At 29.7% G+C, this 19,765-nt stretch overlaps 1 protein-coding gene across 1 annotated transcript in view; it reads right to left on the reverse strand.

Annotated features, from left to right (window-relative positions):
• Nucleotides 1-275: 275 nt before the first annotated feature.
• LOC111626476 (SWI/SNF-related matrix-associated actin-dependent regulator of chromatin subfamily E member 1-like) overlaps nucleotides 276-19,765 on the reverse strand; it is a 70,054-nt gene continuing 50,564 nt past the window's right edge. The window contains exons 9-14 of the mRNA XM_023369852.1: nucleotides 18,261-18,531; nucleotides 14,269-14,381; nucleotides 7,814-7,983; nucleotides 5,538-5,855; nucleotides 2,519-2,642; nucleotides 276-1,047 (exon numbers count right to left, since the gene is read on the reverse strand). Coding sequence (XP_023225620.1) covers nucleotides 851-1,047; nucleotides 2,519-2,642; nucleotides 5,538-5,855; nucleotides 7,814-7,983; nucleotides 14,269-14,381; nucleotides 18,261-18,531 — 1,193 coding nt within the window. The 3' untranslated portion in view covers nucleotides 276-850. The remainder of the gene's footprint in view (nucleotides 1,048-2,518; nucleotides 2,643-5,537; nucleotides 5,856-7,813; nucleotides 7,984-14,268; nucleotides 14,382-18,260; nucleotides 18,532-19,765) is intronic.

Below are 19,765 nucleotides of genomic sequence, written 5' to 3' on the forward strand. Positions count from 1 at the left end.
ATATATATATATATATTAATTAATTAGTTATGATACATTAAAAAGTTCATAAAATATTATATATATATATGTTAAAAAAGTCTGTTCTATTCTCATTTCAACTATATTTAAATTGGGATCAAACAACTATAAATCATTATAATTCTGATATTTAAAAAACTATCATCGTGTAAACAAAAGGTGAATCTGAAATACTGGATCAGTATCCCACCCATAGAGTCAATGCAGAACAACTTTTTAAATAAAGAGTAACAAAATAAGAAGACAACATCACAATTTGATTCTATATAATAAGATTTATTTCCAATAAAAGTATCATAGTAACAATCTCTTTTTAACCAAAAACTTAAGCAGCATATATACATATATCAAAAATTATCTGAGTCATTTTACTAAACTTTTGTGATAACTATTGTGTTAATAGTTAAGTTCACAAGTAAGAATTACAACAAAAGTAATTAAAAACAAGTTTTCTTTTTACACGATTATGTCAGCTGGAATAAAAATTTGTTTATAACCTCAAATTTATTTTTTTTCATGTACTAAAATTTATTCTTTCTTCCATTTGTTATAAAAATTCAGAATAGATTTCTGAAACTGTTAGGGAAACTTGTAAAAATTTAAATTGGTATTGTTGTTTCAAATGTTTATAAAAATAAACAATAACAATATAATAATAGTTTTCTAAATTGAAGTGCAAATTTCAATTAGGAAAAGAAAAATTTTGATAGAAACTTATAACCTCTTTCCAGTTGTTCAAAATCACATTAGTTTATTAATATAACTCAAATAATTATATAAATTAACTAATAATCTTTTTAAACTAAATCCATTTATTTACAATAAATGTTCATTGAGAATCTATTTGCAGTTTTTCCATACAATCATCCTTTAATGAACCAGAGTGACTGGGAGGCCCTGAAGGTGGAGATACAGAAATACGACGATGCTCAGGCATCATTTTTGATGATGTTTCTGATAACATAGTATGATCTGATTGTGGTGCTTGATTCAAAATACCTGACATTCTTTCTGGTAATGATTGACCTAGAACAAGAATAATAGTCATTTAACATTAAATAACTCCATGATTTTTTAAAAATTATATAAATTACATTATAACTTCCTTATTCTACAAATAACTTCATTTAAAAATGTCAAATTTTTAAACACATAAACAAAGAATTTTAAATTATTATTATGTCATCAGATAACATATGACAATATACAATGGACATGTAATTGATATTACTAATTTTCATTTTTAATAAATTATAAGATGAACTCTCGAAATAAAACATTTTAAACTTGATATCTCAGATACCAAAACATTTGAAATCCTCTAATAAAATTCAGTTAAATGTTATCCAAATTTAAAAACATATTACATCTCATAAATATAACTATTTTCTTTAATGCTGACATTCTAGCATCTTTCAGTACATAATAATGTTCATCTTCAAAAACATTGCATTTAGGGTTCCTAAAAGTGATGAGCATTGCTTGTTCAAAGGCCTAGACTGCTAATAATAATTTTCTTAAATTTCAAACTGCTTTACAAACTGACTTTTATCTAAATTTATTTTGATTAAACTGTGTTATAAGTCCGTTTTTTTCTACCATAAGGATCATACATCATAAACTTCACATTGCTACAAATCTGCCTTACATTTTTGGGTCAGTCAGCTTGGTGCCTTTCACTGTGTGAACTGGGTCTTAGTTTCAAGGCCTCCCCATAACTTTTTCAACTTCTTGTATGTTTCTTTGTACAATTTCACTAAGCTTTTGGCAAAATCCAATGCCAATTTTTTTTTTGCTAGATTTTTTGGTCATAACTAATGACATGCCTGACATTTACAGGTAAGGGTCATGCATTATCAAGCAACGGCATTCTGTCAGTAAGGAGGCATGGATGTTTTAATCTGATTGCACAAAGTAGTGGTTGGAGCATATCATAGCAATTTGCCATGTTGGATCATTATGGAAAAATTTCAATTAAAAGTCATTCTGACAGTAAAAAAATTATATTAATATATCCTTTTGTTTGCTTTATTGAAAGGCTTTCAACTTTTTCTATGGCCATTGATAGGTTGCTGGTTTATAACTTGGTCTCTGTATTAATATAATTCAATGAGAATTTTCAATGGCTGAGTGAGACTCTAGTTCTTGGTATTTGTATTGGAATTATTCACTGTCATGTAAACTCATAACTTTCAGTATTCAAATACCTAGCACAAATTCTTGGAAACAATGAGAAATTTTTACAATCAAATAGTTCTTGCAACCAAATGTTTCCACTTTTAATTGGAATTACTTTAAATTAAACCTTGTAATAAAACTTTTTTGCACAAGTTAAATTATTTTATTATAAAAAATGAACATAACTAACATTTAACTTGTATAATTTAAAGATTAAAAAACCCAGTTTAAAATGGAAACCTGCTACAACAAAAATAATCTAATATCATGCAATTCTGATTTACACAAGTTTTAGATAGGATACTTTAATTACAATTACCTTGCATCCCAGTAATGCTATCCTGATCCATTGGAAGTCCTTGTGAAACAGATAAAAGGGCTGCCATTGGATTTGACTGGATAGAATCCATATCTGCTGTTTCCTTTAAAGGCTGATTATATTCCTAAATTAAAAATAACAGGCAAAATTAGTTTATACAAAAAAATAATTTTTTAATTTATAACAAGAAAAATAAAAAATAAAGACACTGAAATCCAACAGCTTGTCTATAAAAACATTTTTAAAAAATTTAGCAAATTTTGTTCACTAAAAATTTTTTATGAATGATATTAAGAGATTATTATTATTATATCATGCAATACTAACTATATTTACTAATTTAAAATATCTTAGACCCCACTATTAACACATTTCATTTTACTTTATATATAACTTATATACACAGATTTCATGTTGTATATAAAGTAAAGCTTAATTATATTAAAAGAAATTAATTTATTCAAAATTTTTCTTTGTACAAAAAAAATTATTAATGAAGTAAAACCAAATAGTTATTACCCCTTCAAACAATAATCCTTATTTTTTCTGGATTAGGAAAAGTAAAGATTTTGTTTGTTTGTCTTATTTATTAGTTTTCCTGTTATGATAATTTTCAAATAAATTTGTATTTGGAAAATAGTTCTGATTAGACGTATATAGTCTGTTATGGTTGTGAGCTGTTTTATTAGAATGCTGTCACAGAAGAAAAGAAAGAAACATCAGGATCTATTTGCTGTTTTCCCCCATTATCATCATGCTCATCTTATAATTGAAGTTTTCGACTATTCACAAAAATATCAAATTTTCGAGTCTATCTTGTTGTATAAAAAAGGATTAAGATAGACTCGAAAATTTGATATTTTTGTAAATAGTCGAAAACTTCAATTATGAAGAATTATATCCTGAGTTATTACAGAAATTGTATGCTCATCTTATATGATGATCATAATAATGTCAGAAAATGAACAAGATAAAAAAAATCCCATCTCTGCAAGATAATCATATTTTGCTAAAGGAATTTTGACATTTCTGTTCACTGAATTTCATTTTTCAATCATATTTTAAACTATGTGACCTGAAAAATTTTTGTAATTTTTGAAATTATTTACCTATGCATTTTATACAATATCATATATTTGTAATAAATATCATAAATATAAATTTTTTAGTCAGTCAATGTAAATTATATTTCTCATAATGTTTTTAATATAATAGAATGCCCAAATTAATCATCTATTTATATTTTAAAATTATGCATATTTACATTAAATTAATAAAGATGTACAGTTTTCAACACAGTGTGCCTCATATTTTGAATTTAATTCATTCCAGGTGGTTATTCAAATTCCAAATAAAATTTTTTCATAAAAAATAATGGAAAGTGAATTAATTCATTTCTCGACCATTTCAATAACTTAAAACATCAAATACACATAATTTAAAGGTAAAAATAACACAATTAAATGCTCTAATAATAAATTAAAACATGAAAAATAAAACATGTAAATACTATATAATACAATAAAAATTGCATTTACTGGTCACATACACACTCCACTTCTGCATCTTAAGACAGATATATGATTTAATTATAACAGTTGTAAAAGTTAACATTTTATAACTCCTCCTTGGACAGCATGTTACTTTAATCAATCTCTAGCTTATCTTTCAATGATGTCAAACAAAAATATTTTGTACACTTATAATTATTTTACATTAGTAAACTTTAATTATAACTGAAGAATTTACATTGGTACCTTGATTTATGAGTTTTTTGATACAAGCTGTCTGTCGGCTGATTTTTTGCTTTGAGCTGAGAGCTAAACTTTGAGTCATGAGCTAGCTTCAGATACTGTACCGCTAGTTGGTACAGCAAACTACAGATTAAGAAAAAGATGGAAAGCTGCTATAATTTCCTCATTTTTGTTACTCTTCCAACATCTGACAAACTAGAGCTTATAGAAAAACACACATAGGCATTAGTTCATTTTCACCATCTCTCATTTCTCAAATTTTCCATCTTCTTTCTTTATCTATGTAGCAAATGATGCAATATCCACAAAACCAGTTTATTGCAGTACATTTTATTGTATTTTTATACAATATGTGTTATTTATAAGTGCAGTACATTTTACTTATTTATGAATTAAACTCATAAGTCAAGGTACCAATGTATCAGTCTTGGTCCAATAAAATTTTACTGTTAATAAACAAAAATAAAGTTGCTTGAGAAACTGTCATAAAAACTTTGCATATTTTTTTAAATAGTTGTTGTTTCTCTCATTTGTTTGGTACAAAAGGTTACAGTAAGCAAAAAAGTAACCTGCCTGGCAAATAAATTTTTATTTTGAAAAATAGATTGACAATTGCTATAAAAAAGCCAGGGTAACTCCTGCCATTAAGTAAAAAAAAAAAATTGGATTGAGTATCAAATTATGTTGCACTGAAAAATCATCAAAAAGCATGAACCATTTTTAAAAAACTTGTGACAAAATATGAATATTTTACAATAATGTTATTCAGAAAAAACAGTGTTGTAAATGAAGCACAATCTGCAGTTTCAACCCCAAAAGAGCTTTGAATTAAAAAAACACTGCTTTATGCATAAATTATATATATATTTATTTATGACTATCTCTATTTTGTGACCAGCAGAAAAATTCTCCAAAATGTTTCCATTGATTTAAATGCGACAGACCTCTATTTTGTAATTATTTGCACAAGTGTAGTCATGCAATTATTTCAAATGCAATTTCCTTCCTATATAAAGCTGCTTTCTTTGTTGTTTTCAGGCAGTGTTACATTAATACCTTTTGGAACTCCTACATACAGAAGATTGTGAGTCACTCTATACAATTTTACATCATCATGAATTAATATTTACTTGTAGCTTAGCATTATTTATAAATCATGATAAATTCATTTTTTAACATTAATGATAAAATTTTATTTATTATTATAGTTTATAAAATGATTTATGGTAAATATTTTCTTTTAAGTTAAAAATGCAAATACTTACTTCATGAGACATAGTTTGACTTCTATAATCATTAGCAGGAAGATTGTTTTCTCTACTTTGTGGACCACTGATCTCATTTCCTTGTTGTCCCTCTTGTTCACATAATTGTTGATCTGGTTGAGATTCATTAAGTTGGTCCTGAGAATTTTGTGAAATTTGATCATGGGCAACAGGCTGTGGTTGATTTTGTTGATGAATCTCAGCTTCTTCTCTTTGTTGGCGTTGTTCTTCTCTTGATGCCAGTTCTCTTTTTAACTGTTCAAGAGCTCTCTCTACCATTTTCTGGTATGTGCTTGAATCCACAGCTTTTGTACATCTCTAAAATACCCAATTATCAAAGTATTCTGCTTTATATTTATTAATTATATAATGTTTATTTTATTTAAATAAAAATTATTATTTAAATATCAGAATAGAGAGAGAAATATGAAGAAAACTATTTAAATGATTTTGAGGAAAATCATATTAGCTTTTCTTGTTAAAAATTTATAATTGTTTTATAAGAAATGAAAAATCAAAATGTTTCAATAAATAAAGAGAAATAAATTGCCAAACAATTTTATAAGTAGTTCAGATATTATTATTAATGAGAGCATGGTTGTTGTCTTACAGAAATAATTTCTCCAAGTTTATAAACTTATTAACTTAGAATTAAAAATTCATTATATACAATATATAACAAACACTTAACTTTTTTTTTTAAGCTACAGAAACCTTTCTGGCTCTATCTTGTATCAACAATATCAATAATATAGTTTCTTCTAAACTTAATTAATTCATTATATAATATATAAACTTATTATAAATAAAAACAAAACTTTTGTTCATATAAAAGATTAACTGTTTGTTAATATTTAAGAACTCCACATTAGGATATATTCCAGTGTGGAGTGGTGTGTATATTACTGTTTATTGATGCTGGCTAATGTATACTGTAAAACTGTGTTAGGCCTGACTAAGGCTATAGCTTGATTTGAATTCCCAATGGATTGTAAAAAGAACAGTGTGTTGCCTATGTCAGTTTTATAAATAGACATTAGTTCTGATAATGTTCCATTGGATAGCCGTTCAGTCGCACCTGAAAAACAACTATGATTTCCATGCTTAGGTCCAAGAATTGTAATTAATTTTAATTAAAAAACATCAAAGAATTTTTAAAATTATTTTTTATGTCTCCAAATACTTTAGATCATTTATTAAGCTTTGTAGAACCCATTTTTTTGACACAAGAGATTAGTGATTCATACATCTTGTTCAAAGAATTGTGGAAGTCCACATTGATTGACCAATTCTGTTACAACAATGACAAATGTTGAATTTTGGCTAACTTTGTTATGACGAACGGCTAAGACAAAAGACCAACGATAACAACTGGTGTGAATGTTTTACACACAAAGACAAATGATAAAAGCATCACTTTTTGTCATTTTTGTTGGCAATGTGAACGCAGCCTTAGTCATCAGAGATCTGATTATAATCTATTACTATATGTTTAATAAACTTTTTAATACAGTGGTGGAAAAATTTTTAAATTAAAGCTCTTAACAGATGGCACCANAAATTATATTTCGGAAGTTAATCTAGTATCAAAAACGTTACAATTCAGCACGACACATGTCCCGACACACAGTCCTCAGAAAAACACCACACAAAACAAGCAAAACTCTTTCTTTTTCTTGGGTTTATCTGGAGATGTCAGCTGCTTGGGCTATATTCTCTGATGACCTGAAGCAAAACACCACTCACAATGGGGGGGAGCCTTGTTCAAATACTAGTGTGTCCTCAAGTACCCCTCGACATGTGTCGTACTGAATCAGAACGTTTTTGATACTAGATTAACTTCCAAAATATAATTTTTTTTGCTTTTATATTTTTCAATATATTTATTTTGTTTGTGCAAAATAAAAAAATAATTTTTTACGATACAATATGGTCGCACCAGTACTGCCAGCTAAAACACACACACCAACAAAAATAATATTGGAGTAGCCCAAGACATAGCCAAATATTGCAGCACCACAGCACTAGTGAAAATTTGAATTTTCTGACTGGAATGCTTTTGGTTAACTGATGTTCTGGTTGATCGGTATTCAGATAATCAATGTTCTACTGTAATTGACTTAACTGACAGTTATATTAATCTTAATCTATTATTATGCAGCATAAACACCTCACATAATTAAATATATATATATAATCATAAAAGCATAAAAATATTGATAATTTATAATGACTAAATAATGTAACCACAAAAATGATGTTTTGTAATTCTTTACCTGATGCATTGTTAATGACTGAACCTGCCGTTTTAACACACTCATTCTAGCTGTTGTCACAACTGAACGGACATCAGGAACTACTGTATCACTAAATACTTCATTAATTAAACGATGATTTCTTAAATATCTCGCTGCAGCAACATGCTTTACAGAAAATTCATCAATATCTGAAAAATATAAATAAATTAATTTTTTTGGATAACTTTGAGTTAATAGACAACTCTACAACAGACTTAAGCTCTACACTATATCATGTAACATATAAAGATATATTATACAAACAATTATATTTAGATTTATTACCATTAATTAAATAATAAGAAAATGTATTTTAAAGTATTCTACAATAAATATACTCTAATTATTTATCTTCAAAATTACACACATATATATGCAGTAATATTAAATTATTTAAATCAGGCAGTCAAATATTGTTAGATTTCTTCTTGATTATTTACAGACTAAGTTAATTACTTTAAAATTTGTCTAGAGATAGAATGATTTGACATTTCATAAAAATTATAATACTTAGAATCAAATACAATTTTTTAAAATTAATTTTAAAAACTTCTATTAACTTGAATTATAAATGAGATGTATTAATTTCAAAAACAGCCAATTCCATAATTTAAAAATGATCTTGATGTATTTATTTATTTTTTTGCTTTTTTCAATGTTTATGTTATATGTTTGTAAACTAGCAAGAAAAAAAAAAAAAAAAGAATCTGGAGATTGGTTTCAAAATCAGCCATATTCTACATTTTAAAGATAATGGCTGTGGAGCCATTATGTTTCAAACATAGAATTGGAAGAAAAAGTAGACTTACGAGGGCTGTTCGGAAAGTTCGCGGCCCTGCCTATAGGCAAGGCCAGAAAAACCCACAGGATTTCTTGCATCGGTTTGTGACTACTGACGAAACGTGGATCCATTACTACACTCTTGAAACAAAAGAACAGTCAAAGCAATGGAAACACCACAGTTCGCCACCACCAAAGAAGGCAAAGGCAGTTCCATCAACAGGGAAAGTGATGGCCTCGGTTTTTTGGGATGCTAAAGGCATCATCATTATTGACCACTATTTGTGGTGCTGCGATCAATTTAATTTTTGGCGGGAATAATTCAGCCATCTGTGCTAGAGATACAATACCAATTTCTGCTTGATTTGTCAAAAAGTTTTGCCACGACAGCTTAGCAGATAGTCAGTGCGCACATGCTTTGTCAAAAATGGAAAAGACGGAGACTCGTGCGGTCATAAAATACCTGACGAAAAAAGGGTTGACCGCATCTCAAATCAAAGCTGACATGGATGAAGTTTTGGGAGAGTCTGCTCCTTCGTACACCACTGTGAAAAAATGGACAGCCCTTTTTAAATCTGGCAGAGAGAGTGTGGAAGATGACCCTCGCAGCGGACGGCCGTCAACTGCTGTCACTGAAGAAAACATCGACAAAGTTCACGATTTGGTATTAGCAGATCGCCGTTTGAAAACGCGTGAGATAGCTGAGACAACAGGCATCTCTGTCGACCGAGTGCACCACATCCTAACCGAAGATTTGGGTATGACGAAGGTCTCAGCAAGGTGGGTGCCGCATCTGCTGACCGCCGAGCAAAAACGTGTTCGCACTTTGATGTCAAAGGAGTGTTTGGACTTCTACCAGAAAAACCCACAGGATTTCTTGCGTCGGTTTGTGACTACTGACGAAACGTGGATCCATTACTACACTCCTGAAACAAAAGAACAGTCGAAGCAATGGAAACACCACAGTTCGCCACCACCAAAGAAGGCAAAGACAGTTCCATCAGCGGGTAAAGTGATGGCCTCGGTTTTTTGGGATGCTAAAGGCATCATCTTTATTGACTACCTAGAAAGAGGAAAGACCATTAATGCTGTCTATTACTGTGAACTTTTGGAAAAATTGAAGAAAGAAATCAAAGAAAAAAGGTCACACTTGAAGAAGAAAAAGGTTCTGTTCCACCACGATAATGCACATGCAGATTCCGCTAGAATCACTGAACAAAAGATAAACGAACTTTGCTTCCAATTAGTTCCACATCCACCGTACTCAACTGATTTGGCCCCTAGCGACTTCCACTTTTTTCCAAACCTAAAAAAATTCTTGGCTGGAAAGAGATTCCACTCAAATGACAAAGTCATCTCTGAAGTGAACGAGTATTTTGCACACCTTGACAAATTGCCCTATTATGACGGCATAAAAAAAGCTAGAACATCGCTGGAATAAGTGCATTGCTAACAAAGGAGCCTACATTGAAAAATAAAAAAAGTTTTAACATTATTTTGTTTGTTGTTGTATTTGAGGCCGCAAACTTTCCGAACAGCCCTCGTAGCTAGTTTTGAAACTGTACATCTCATGATTTCATCCTTTTTCTGATAAATTTCAAACATTATTCTAAATTTGTTTTAAAATATTTTTCTCTCAATTTCCATTCAGAAAAAAGAACTTTCTTTATCTTTGGAAATAAAAAAAAAAAAAAACTACAAAGTTCAGATCAGGAGAATTTGGAAGGCAATGAATCACTGACCTGTTGTTTTGCAAAAAACTGCAAGACAATCATGGCTGTGCATATGCAGGTGCATTGTAATGCAGGAAACTCAATTTCTAGAAGTCCTCAAATCATGCCTGATGTGTCCTAATCATTTAAGAAGTCATTGCAAAACTTTAAATAAAATGCCAACTTTACAGTTTGGTCAGGTGACCAAGTTATTGTGAACCAACCCTCAGTAACTGAAAAATGTAATGGGCATTGTCTTCACCTTGATTTTTGTTCATTTTGGGCTCACCCAAAATCAACAAAAATCCGCAGATGATGACCGTTTTGTTTGCAGATCATACATGAAACACCATGTTTCACCAATTTGCATAATCATTCCTAAAAATACTGAGTCTCTGTCTAAGCTTCAACAAAATCATGACAATTCACATAAATTTCCTTCTGTTCTAAGGTCTAAAAATGCAAGACAAAGCATGTGAAAATCATTACACAAAAGTGTCCTTACCAATATTTAAATGTTCAGCTACTGCATGAAGAGTTGGGGCAGGTGTCATCAGTGAGGAGTAGAGATAACCTGATATCACAAAAAGTATTGATACCAGTATCACAAGTAGTTTTAAAGTATCAATATTGATGCCAACCAGTATTGGAATTGAGTATTGAAACTGTGCTGACTATCGCTGTTCAGTCTGTCATGTTGCCTTCTAGTTGTTTTTACTGCTAAAAAGGCAATGCACTCAATACAATAGAGACTGAATGGGCCCAGAGCAGCAATTAATATTTTGTTGCTTACTGCAGAGAACTGAATCCCTGACATCTGGTTCAGAAGTCAGTGCACCAGTCAGTACTTTACTTATGTATGATGCCTACACAAAAAAAGCCCAGATCTATCTGTTAATGGGCTCTGTGGGCACTACTATATGTGGGATAGGGATGTATAGGAAATTATTAATGAAGAGGTACAATAAAGAACTTTTTCTTTATTGCATTCAAATTTTACAAATGTCAGTGTAAACAAGTACAAATTATAGCTTATTTTAATCATCACTAATGATCCTAGTTGATTAACAAACAAAAGTGCTGCATAATGTTTACTAAATATTTATTTCTAAATAAGAATGAGCAATTATTTATTGTGACAGCATCACCACAATGCTGGACTACAATTTTTAATCATATTTTTAATTTACTTAATTTAAAATATATGTTCTCTCCCTCAAATTAGTACTGGTTTGCCACTGCATATAAAAATTTTCCTTTAACAATAGAGTTGTGCAAGTCATCTATCTAACACTTTTCAGGAGAAAAATTTTTGAACTGAAACAACATGTCTTCCAGTTTGCACCAGAAGTTCATATATAGTTAATCAGGGCCTCCCGGTCCATATATAATCTCAGCTTTCAACTATCTAATTCCATTCTCGAGATTAAGGAAAGACAGTCGGACAACAACAGTGGGAATTTATAGGTCTACAATTTTTTCAACTTGCAGTCCAATTAGAACTCTAAGTGTAATTAGATTCTGGAAATGAAATTTAACATAATACACTTATTGATTTTTTATCATTAATATTTTTATATAAGTTTAACTTAACCAAAAATAATTTATTTTGGTAACCATAAAATTTTACTTTCTGATTCAATGCAAAATTCAGTTTCGGTCAGATCTTACCTGTTTTTGAAAAATGAAATGATACCAAATCCAATATCTGAGGAAATGTATTGATACATCACCATAGTATTGGCACTAGACCAAAAGTACCGAGTACAAAAATACCTATTATCGAAGGAAAGTATCAATATGGTATTATGGTATTAGCATCAGCAATATCTAGATGTCCCTAGTGAAGAGAAAGTACATAATCTACACTATTTTATTCATTCAAACTATCTAAGGGCTACTTTTCCCTCATTCTCTTCTAGCAATTACTGGCCATTCTTGAAATGCTTTCACCGATCAATTATCATATGTGATAGTACAATCCATTCTGCATGCTTCTTTCATAAATTCTTGCTCCCCATATTTTTGCAAAACTTGTAACAGAATTTTAGACATACTCACTATTCCATTGAAAACTGGAACCATACACACAAACATGCAAAGTGAAACATGTTAACTATTGTAAAACTTATGTACACTGGAACTGCATGGTACTGAATTTTTTTCCCATTTCGGTAGGTTACTATTTTTAACAGGTTTCAATATTCTTTTTATCTTATTTTTTTTATCTTTTGATCTAAGATATTCTGTGATCTGACTTCTCAAGGAATATTACTTTAATTAATCATTAACTTCAATCTCTCTAATTACCAGCAATGTTAATGAAGTTGTTCTTGAATACTAGTCAGTTATTAATTAATTACTCCATACATGGAAATTGGCAGCAGTATGTTACCTTATTGTCATTATTTTCAGTGAATTACATTCATTGCTTATTCTCAAGAACTTGGTTCCTAGAAACACATTTGACTCTTGAAAACTGTCAACTCTTAAAAGTATTCAATGTTGTCCCTTGTGAAATGATAAAGGGACTTGTGGACTTTGTATTTCTCCTCTTTGTAACCTCAATTTCTTTGAAAAGATTTGAAATTGTTTTCAATATACAGTTTATTATGCTCTGCTGTGAACATAACTGGAAGTGATTTTACTTATTTGTTTACAATGAAATCAATGGAATCTTAATTTTCTGCTTTATCTATATATATAATCGAGATGAGTTGATAATAATAATAATAATAATAATAAATTTCAAATTGAAATTAGTAGTGTAATTAATCTAAAATTACATAATTTTTAAAAGCATTTTCAATTATTTCTAATAGATAATATATTTTGCATACATAATAAATGTCTTTTGCACATTTTTTATTAAAATATATGAAACACAGTATTGAAATTAACATTTATTTAAAATAACAACAATTGATAAAATTACTTAGTACATTACAGTACTTATTAAAACAATTTTTCTTCATTTCATCAACAGATTTATCTAATTAAATTTTTTCAAAACAATTAAAACAGATATATAAAATAATATCCCAGTCTACACAAATTTATATAGGTAAGATGCTTCCTAATTAAGAGATAAACTAAATCTACTTTTCAAAAAATAGGCATGGACAAACTATGTTTGAGGGGGTGAAACCTACCAACACAGTGAAGTGCGTAGAATTCAATTAGAGAATTAGAAATTAAGAAATTGGATTACTTACAGTTCTCTTCATCTTAACTAGAATTATTGACGAAGGATCCCTGCTTAAAGTGCATTGTAAGGAACCAAGTCCGAGCATTATTTTTATTCACTTTTATTTTTGCTTTTTATTATATTTTTGTTTGAGGCTTATGTTTTGTTAGGACGAAGGTTTCCACACCATTCACCTTAGAAACTAAAAATAGAAGAGAAACCAACTCACCAACGAGAGAAAAGCGCCATAAGGAAAAAAACTCACGCACACTTGCATTCCCAAGCGGAAAAAAGCAAGTCCGCACCGAGAAAAAGGGGAGGGAGAAGACCCCACAAGCACAACTTAAATTCGCTAAACCTTAAAAGAATANTACGTAACAATGGAATTGTTAAGAGAAAGCGACGTGCAATACGCAGATGCAGTTTTTTTCGTATTGCGGGAAATCGAACATATTTTTAGACCCATCTAAAAATTTTCTAATTAGTCTGGAAACAAGGGGACCCGAATCTTGCATTCTGTGAAAACGGGTAAGGTTGACTGTAACGTAATAACCTTTATCTTAGTTATCGTTACTTTTGCCCAAGCAATGCCGGGCCCACCTGCTAGTTCAAAATAAATTATATTCTTTAAACCTAAAAATCTCTTCCGTTTGAGTTAGACATATTTCTGGTTTATAGCAAAATTTAATATAGAAAACTATTCTGTTTCAAAGAATTTTTTCTTTTAAGGTATATTCCATTTTAGACAATTTTACTGTAAGCTGGTACTGATGAAACTTGCACATGTTGGGCAAAGATTTCATACAAATTATTCCAGTTATCAGTTAACAGAGCAACTTGTCTTTCCAGGAAAAATTCAGTCTGAGAACTTTCACACAAATTATGTATAAAATATGGCTAAATGAAAACAAATTTCCAATACTAGCCTTAGTTCTAATTAACTAGTTAATAACAATTAGTTTTTATATTAGTGATATACAGTTTAGATAAAAAACTTTCAAGAAAAACAATAGAAAAATTTTATTTGTATGCAAATAATGATTTCTTTTAAAATAATTATCATAACTATTTATAATAGCACTCAATACTACCTTTAGAATATCCTTAAACATCAAAGCTAGTCTTTTTTCCTTATAATTAATTCCATTTAAGCTGTTAAGATTTTCTAATATTTATTGTCATCAATTTATTTCATTCAATTCAGTTCATTAATTTTTTCAAGTAATATTTTTAAATTATTGAAACATTGAAGTTTGAAGTAGGTAATTTTAACCTCATAAAATAACCAAACCAGATATAAAGAAAATGTGCAAATAATAAAACGTGTAACCAAAATATTTCAAAAGAACATTAAAAAAAACAAAAGTAAATATTTAGGGCTAATGAAACTTGTTTTAAAAACATTATAACTTATTTATTCTTTTTGAAAAAATATGCTAAATATGAAACTGAATGCTGTTCCAAGTTTTATTAGTATGTTGGGTTTGTTGGGTTTAGTGGGTTATATTCGGTTCACACCGGGGGCTGTGTACTATGCCGGACCAAAGTCAAGGCATAGCACCAAAACAAAACTAAAATTAAATAAGTGTGTCAGTGTGTGTGTCTATATTAAGGAATTTCCTAACAATGTGGCATGTATTCAATATAGTGGCCTTCTGTAGTGTGATGTATGTATTTCTACTCAATTGTAGCATTGGACATTAACAGCATTGGACAAAAGAGAAGACCAATAAGTTATTATTATTATTAGGAAAAAGCATATAAACTTTGTTCTCACAAGTATTAATACTATTAAATTATAACTTTTTTGTTGTATTAAAATAAACTTAATATTTACCCATAACTTAAAAAAACAACACTGAAACATTCTTAACTTTTCACATTGATTTTACAGTATTTTTGTCAAAGTTTTTGGTTTTCTGACATTACTATATTAATCACATAGAATTATTCAACTAATAAATGTTTACATGCATAAACATAATCGTAACATGAAATCTCAGAAAAAATATGCAAAAATCAACAAACAATTATTTTGATTGTTATTGTTTTTAGTTTACACAGATGATGATAAACAAATTTTTATAAAAATACTTTAATTCTTTAAAAAAAAGTAACTCATTTTCNAATAATGTAAAAGGTTAGCGAGTATTGTCAGAAAATAGGCTGCCAGACAAATAGAAAAGTTTATTGTTAGCAAATAAGTATGTAAATGAGGGGAGTGATTGTATTCAGAATAATAACGTCACCTCACAGTATAAAGATTGAATGTCAAGTGAAGACGGACAAGGTGCACGAGCTTGGTGAGCTTCGTAGCAGTGAATGAGAGGTATCCGATAGGATCAAATAGTTCCAAGGCAATTTTGAAGTTATTTGATTTGTGGATCAACGAATAGAGAAAGTCTTGATAGTTGAGGAAATAGGTTCCTAGTATATTGAGGTAACGATTAGGATCTTTAATTCATAAGAAATATTGTATATAAGTTAAGTCTTTGAATTTTGTCGACTTCCAAAGAGGAATAGATTTAAGTTAGAAACTAGATTGATTTGAGTTTTGTCTGGTTGATTCTTATTGATTTTCACTGAATAAATTGTTTGATTTTTACTAAAATTTGTAAATAGTTATTATTAGAATTATTTATTAAATATTTGATTTTGTTATTGACAAACTTGGTCATTTAATTTGGTGCACGCTAAAAGTCCAGGCCTGGCACATTAATGCGAATCCGCGTAAAGTACCCGTTAGGTAACGGCTATTTCCGGCACACAGTCGTGTCAATAATCGTTGTAGAGGGCGGAAAAATAATATAGTATTTTACAGCATGGCATCCAAAAATCATGCCATGCTGAAAGTCACTGAGCTCTTTTCCACATTGCACTTTGGCAAGTACTAACCTCCAGAAGTCTGCAAAGTTATGCAAATGACAATGGCAAATGGCAACTCATCTAACCACAACATGAGCAAAAGGAAACTTTTTGTGCCCTTCATCAATATGTAAATAACACTTGTCCCTTTTTATAAGTGTCCAAATACTTTTGTTCACATAGTGTGTATAGCAAGCATTCTAGTTGTCATACTAATAAAGGAGATGGCCATGTTCAAAGCAAAATTGTGGAGGGAAATTTTGTAAACACCTAATTTTTCCAGGACTGATGTCAGGTCTCTATTGTTAAAAATACAAATACTTGCAGAATTCAATGGCTGCTTAAAAAGGAGCATAATGCTCCCGGAGGAAACATTGTAAACGGAATTGTCATGAATGAAATAAAATATAAATAACACAACACCGATCTTTTATTATTGTAATAAAAGTACTCGAATGATTTATGCTCCAGCCCCCAACACATATATGTATAAATTATATCATTTCAATAATTAAAACTGTATATAAGTATTTGTAATAGCTTTTTTACATAAATATACCTTATAATGCATTTTTTTTGCAAATTAAGAACCACAGAACCAATTTCTGGTGTGAATAAATGAAAAACGATCTCTGCACAAATGTTTTCTAACTCCTACTACGTTCTTCTTTAGATTACCCAATGAAATGTCCTTTAGAACAAACTTGAATTTACAAAAGTTTTTAAAAGAACATTTTTTAAAAATCAGGAGTTAGAAAATGTTTATGCAGAGATCATTTTTCATTTATACAGTCCAGTAATTGATTCTGTGGTTCTTCTTACATATATCCTGGTATGGTGTGATGTAATTTATTTTTTGTAAAATTTCCTTAATTCAGAGCTGCCTGTTCTTTAATTAAGATTACCTTGTATTCGCCATTAAAATATCAAAAATAGAACTCATCATTAACAATAATGAATATTTAAATACAAATGATATTGAAATGATGAAAAATAATTGTACAGTAGAGAGTCGATTATCCTAAACAATTCAGGACTCGCATTGTTTGGATAATTGATCATGTATGAAAAAATATATTAACCTATCCCACGTTGAAATCTTTCTCTGTCGCGTGTCGCTTCACGTTGAATTTTCATCAATATTAAGCCAAATGAAAATTTTAAAAATAATAATAATAATTGTGTCTATTGTATCGTTAAAAATCATTTCTTTATTTTGCACAAACAAAATAAATATATTGAAAAACATAAAAACAACAAAAAAAAAATTATATTTCGGAAGTTAATCTAGTATCAAAAACGTTACAATTCAGCACGACACATGTCCCGACACACAGTCCTCAGAAAAACACCACACAAAACAAGCAAAACTCTTTCTTTTTCTTGGGTTTATCTGGAGATGTCAGCTGCTTGGGCTATATTCTCTGATGACCTGAAGCAAAACACCACTCACAATGGGGGGGAGCCTTGTTCAAATACTAGTGTGTCCTCAAGTACCCCTCGACATGTGTCGTACTGAATCAGAACGTTTTTGATACTAGATTAACTTCCAAAATATAATTTTTTTTGCTTTTATATTTTTCAATATATTTATTTTGTTTGTGCAAAATAAAAAAATAATTTTTTACGATACAATATGGTCGCACCAGTACTGCCAGCTAAAACACACACACCAACAAAAATAATATTGGAGTAGCCCAAGACATAGCCAAATATTGCAGCACCACAGCACTAGTGAAAATTTGAATTTTCTGACTGGAATGCTTTTGGTTAACTGATGTTCTGGTTGATCGGTATTCAGATAATCAATGTTCTACTGTAATTGACTTAACTGACAGTTATATTAATCTTAATCTATTATTATGCAGCATAAACACCTCACATAATTAAATATATATATATAATCATAAAAGCATAAAAATATTGATAATTTATAATGACTAAATAATGTAACCACAAAAATGATGTTTTGTAATTCTTTACCTGATGCATTGTTAATGACTGAACCTGCCGTTTTAACACACTCATTCTAGCTGTTGTCACAACTGAACGGACATCAGGAACTACTGTATCACTAAATACTTCATTAATTAAACGATGATTTCTTAAATATCTCGCTGCAGCAACATGCTTTACAGAAAATTCATCAATATCTGAAAAATATAAATAAATTAATTTTTTTGGATAACTTTGAGTTAATAGACAACTCTACAACAGACTTAAGCTCTACACTATATCATGTAACATATAAAGATATATTATACAAACAATTATATTTAGATTTATTACCATTAATTAAATAATAAGAAAATGTATTTTAAAGTATTCTACAATAAATATACTCTAATTATTTATCTTCAAAATTACACACATATATATGCAGTAATATTAAATTATTTAAATCAGGCAGTCAAATATTGTTAGATTTCTTCTTGATTATTTACAGACTAAGTTAATTACTTTAAAATTTGTCTAGAGATAGAATGATTTGACATTTCATAAAAATTATAATACTTAGAATCAAATACAATTTTTTAAAATTAATTTTAAAAACTTCTATTAACTTGAATTATAAATGAGATGTATTAATTTCAAAAACAGCCAATTCCATAATTTAAAAATGATCTTGATGTATTTATTTATTTTTTTGCTTTTTTCAATGTTTATGTTATATGTTTGTAAACTAGCAAGAAAAAAAAAAAAAAAAGAATCTGGAGATTGGTTTCAAAATCAGCCATATTCTACATTTTAAAGATAATGGCTGTGGAGCCATTATGTTTCAAACATAGAATTGGAAGAAAAAGTAGACTTACGAGGGCTGTTCGGAAAGTTCGCGGCCCTGCCTATAGGCAAGGCCAGAAAAACCCACAGGATTTCTTGCATCAGTTTGTGACTACTGACGAAACGTGGATCCATTACTACACTCTTGAAACAAAAGAACAGTCAAAGCAATGGAAACACCACAGTTCGCCACCACCAAAGAAGGCAAAGGCAGTTCCATCAACAGGGAAAGTGATGGCCTCGGTTTTTTGGGATGCTAAAGGCATCATCATTATTGACCACTATTTGTGGTGCTGCGATCAATTTAATTTTTGGCAGGAATAATTCAGCCATCTGTGCTAGAGATACAATACCAATTTCTGCTTGATTTGTCAAAAAGTTTTGCCACGACAGCTTAGCAGATAGTCAGTGCGCACATGCTTTGTCAAAAATGGAAAAGACGGAGACTCGTGCGGTCATAAAATACAGGCCTACCTCGACTTACGTCGTTTCGAGTTACGTCGTTCCCGATTATACGTCGCTTGTTAAAAAAGTATATGGAAAAATAAAAATCAGGTTTAAGTCATTTTATTCGACTTTACGTCTGTCCGCCACAAATATTGAAGT

This window comes from Centruroides sculpturatus, unplaced genomic scaffold (genome assembly GCF_000671375.1).
Source record: "Centruroides sculpturatus isolate CEXI.00-Female unplaced genomic scaffold, Cexi_2.0 scaffold391, whole genome shotgun sequence".
NCBI classification, from domain to species: Eukaryota; Metazoa; Arthropoda; class Arachnida; order Scorpiones; family Buthidae; genus Centruroides; species Centruroides sculpturatus.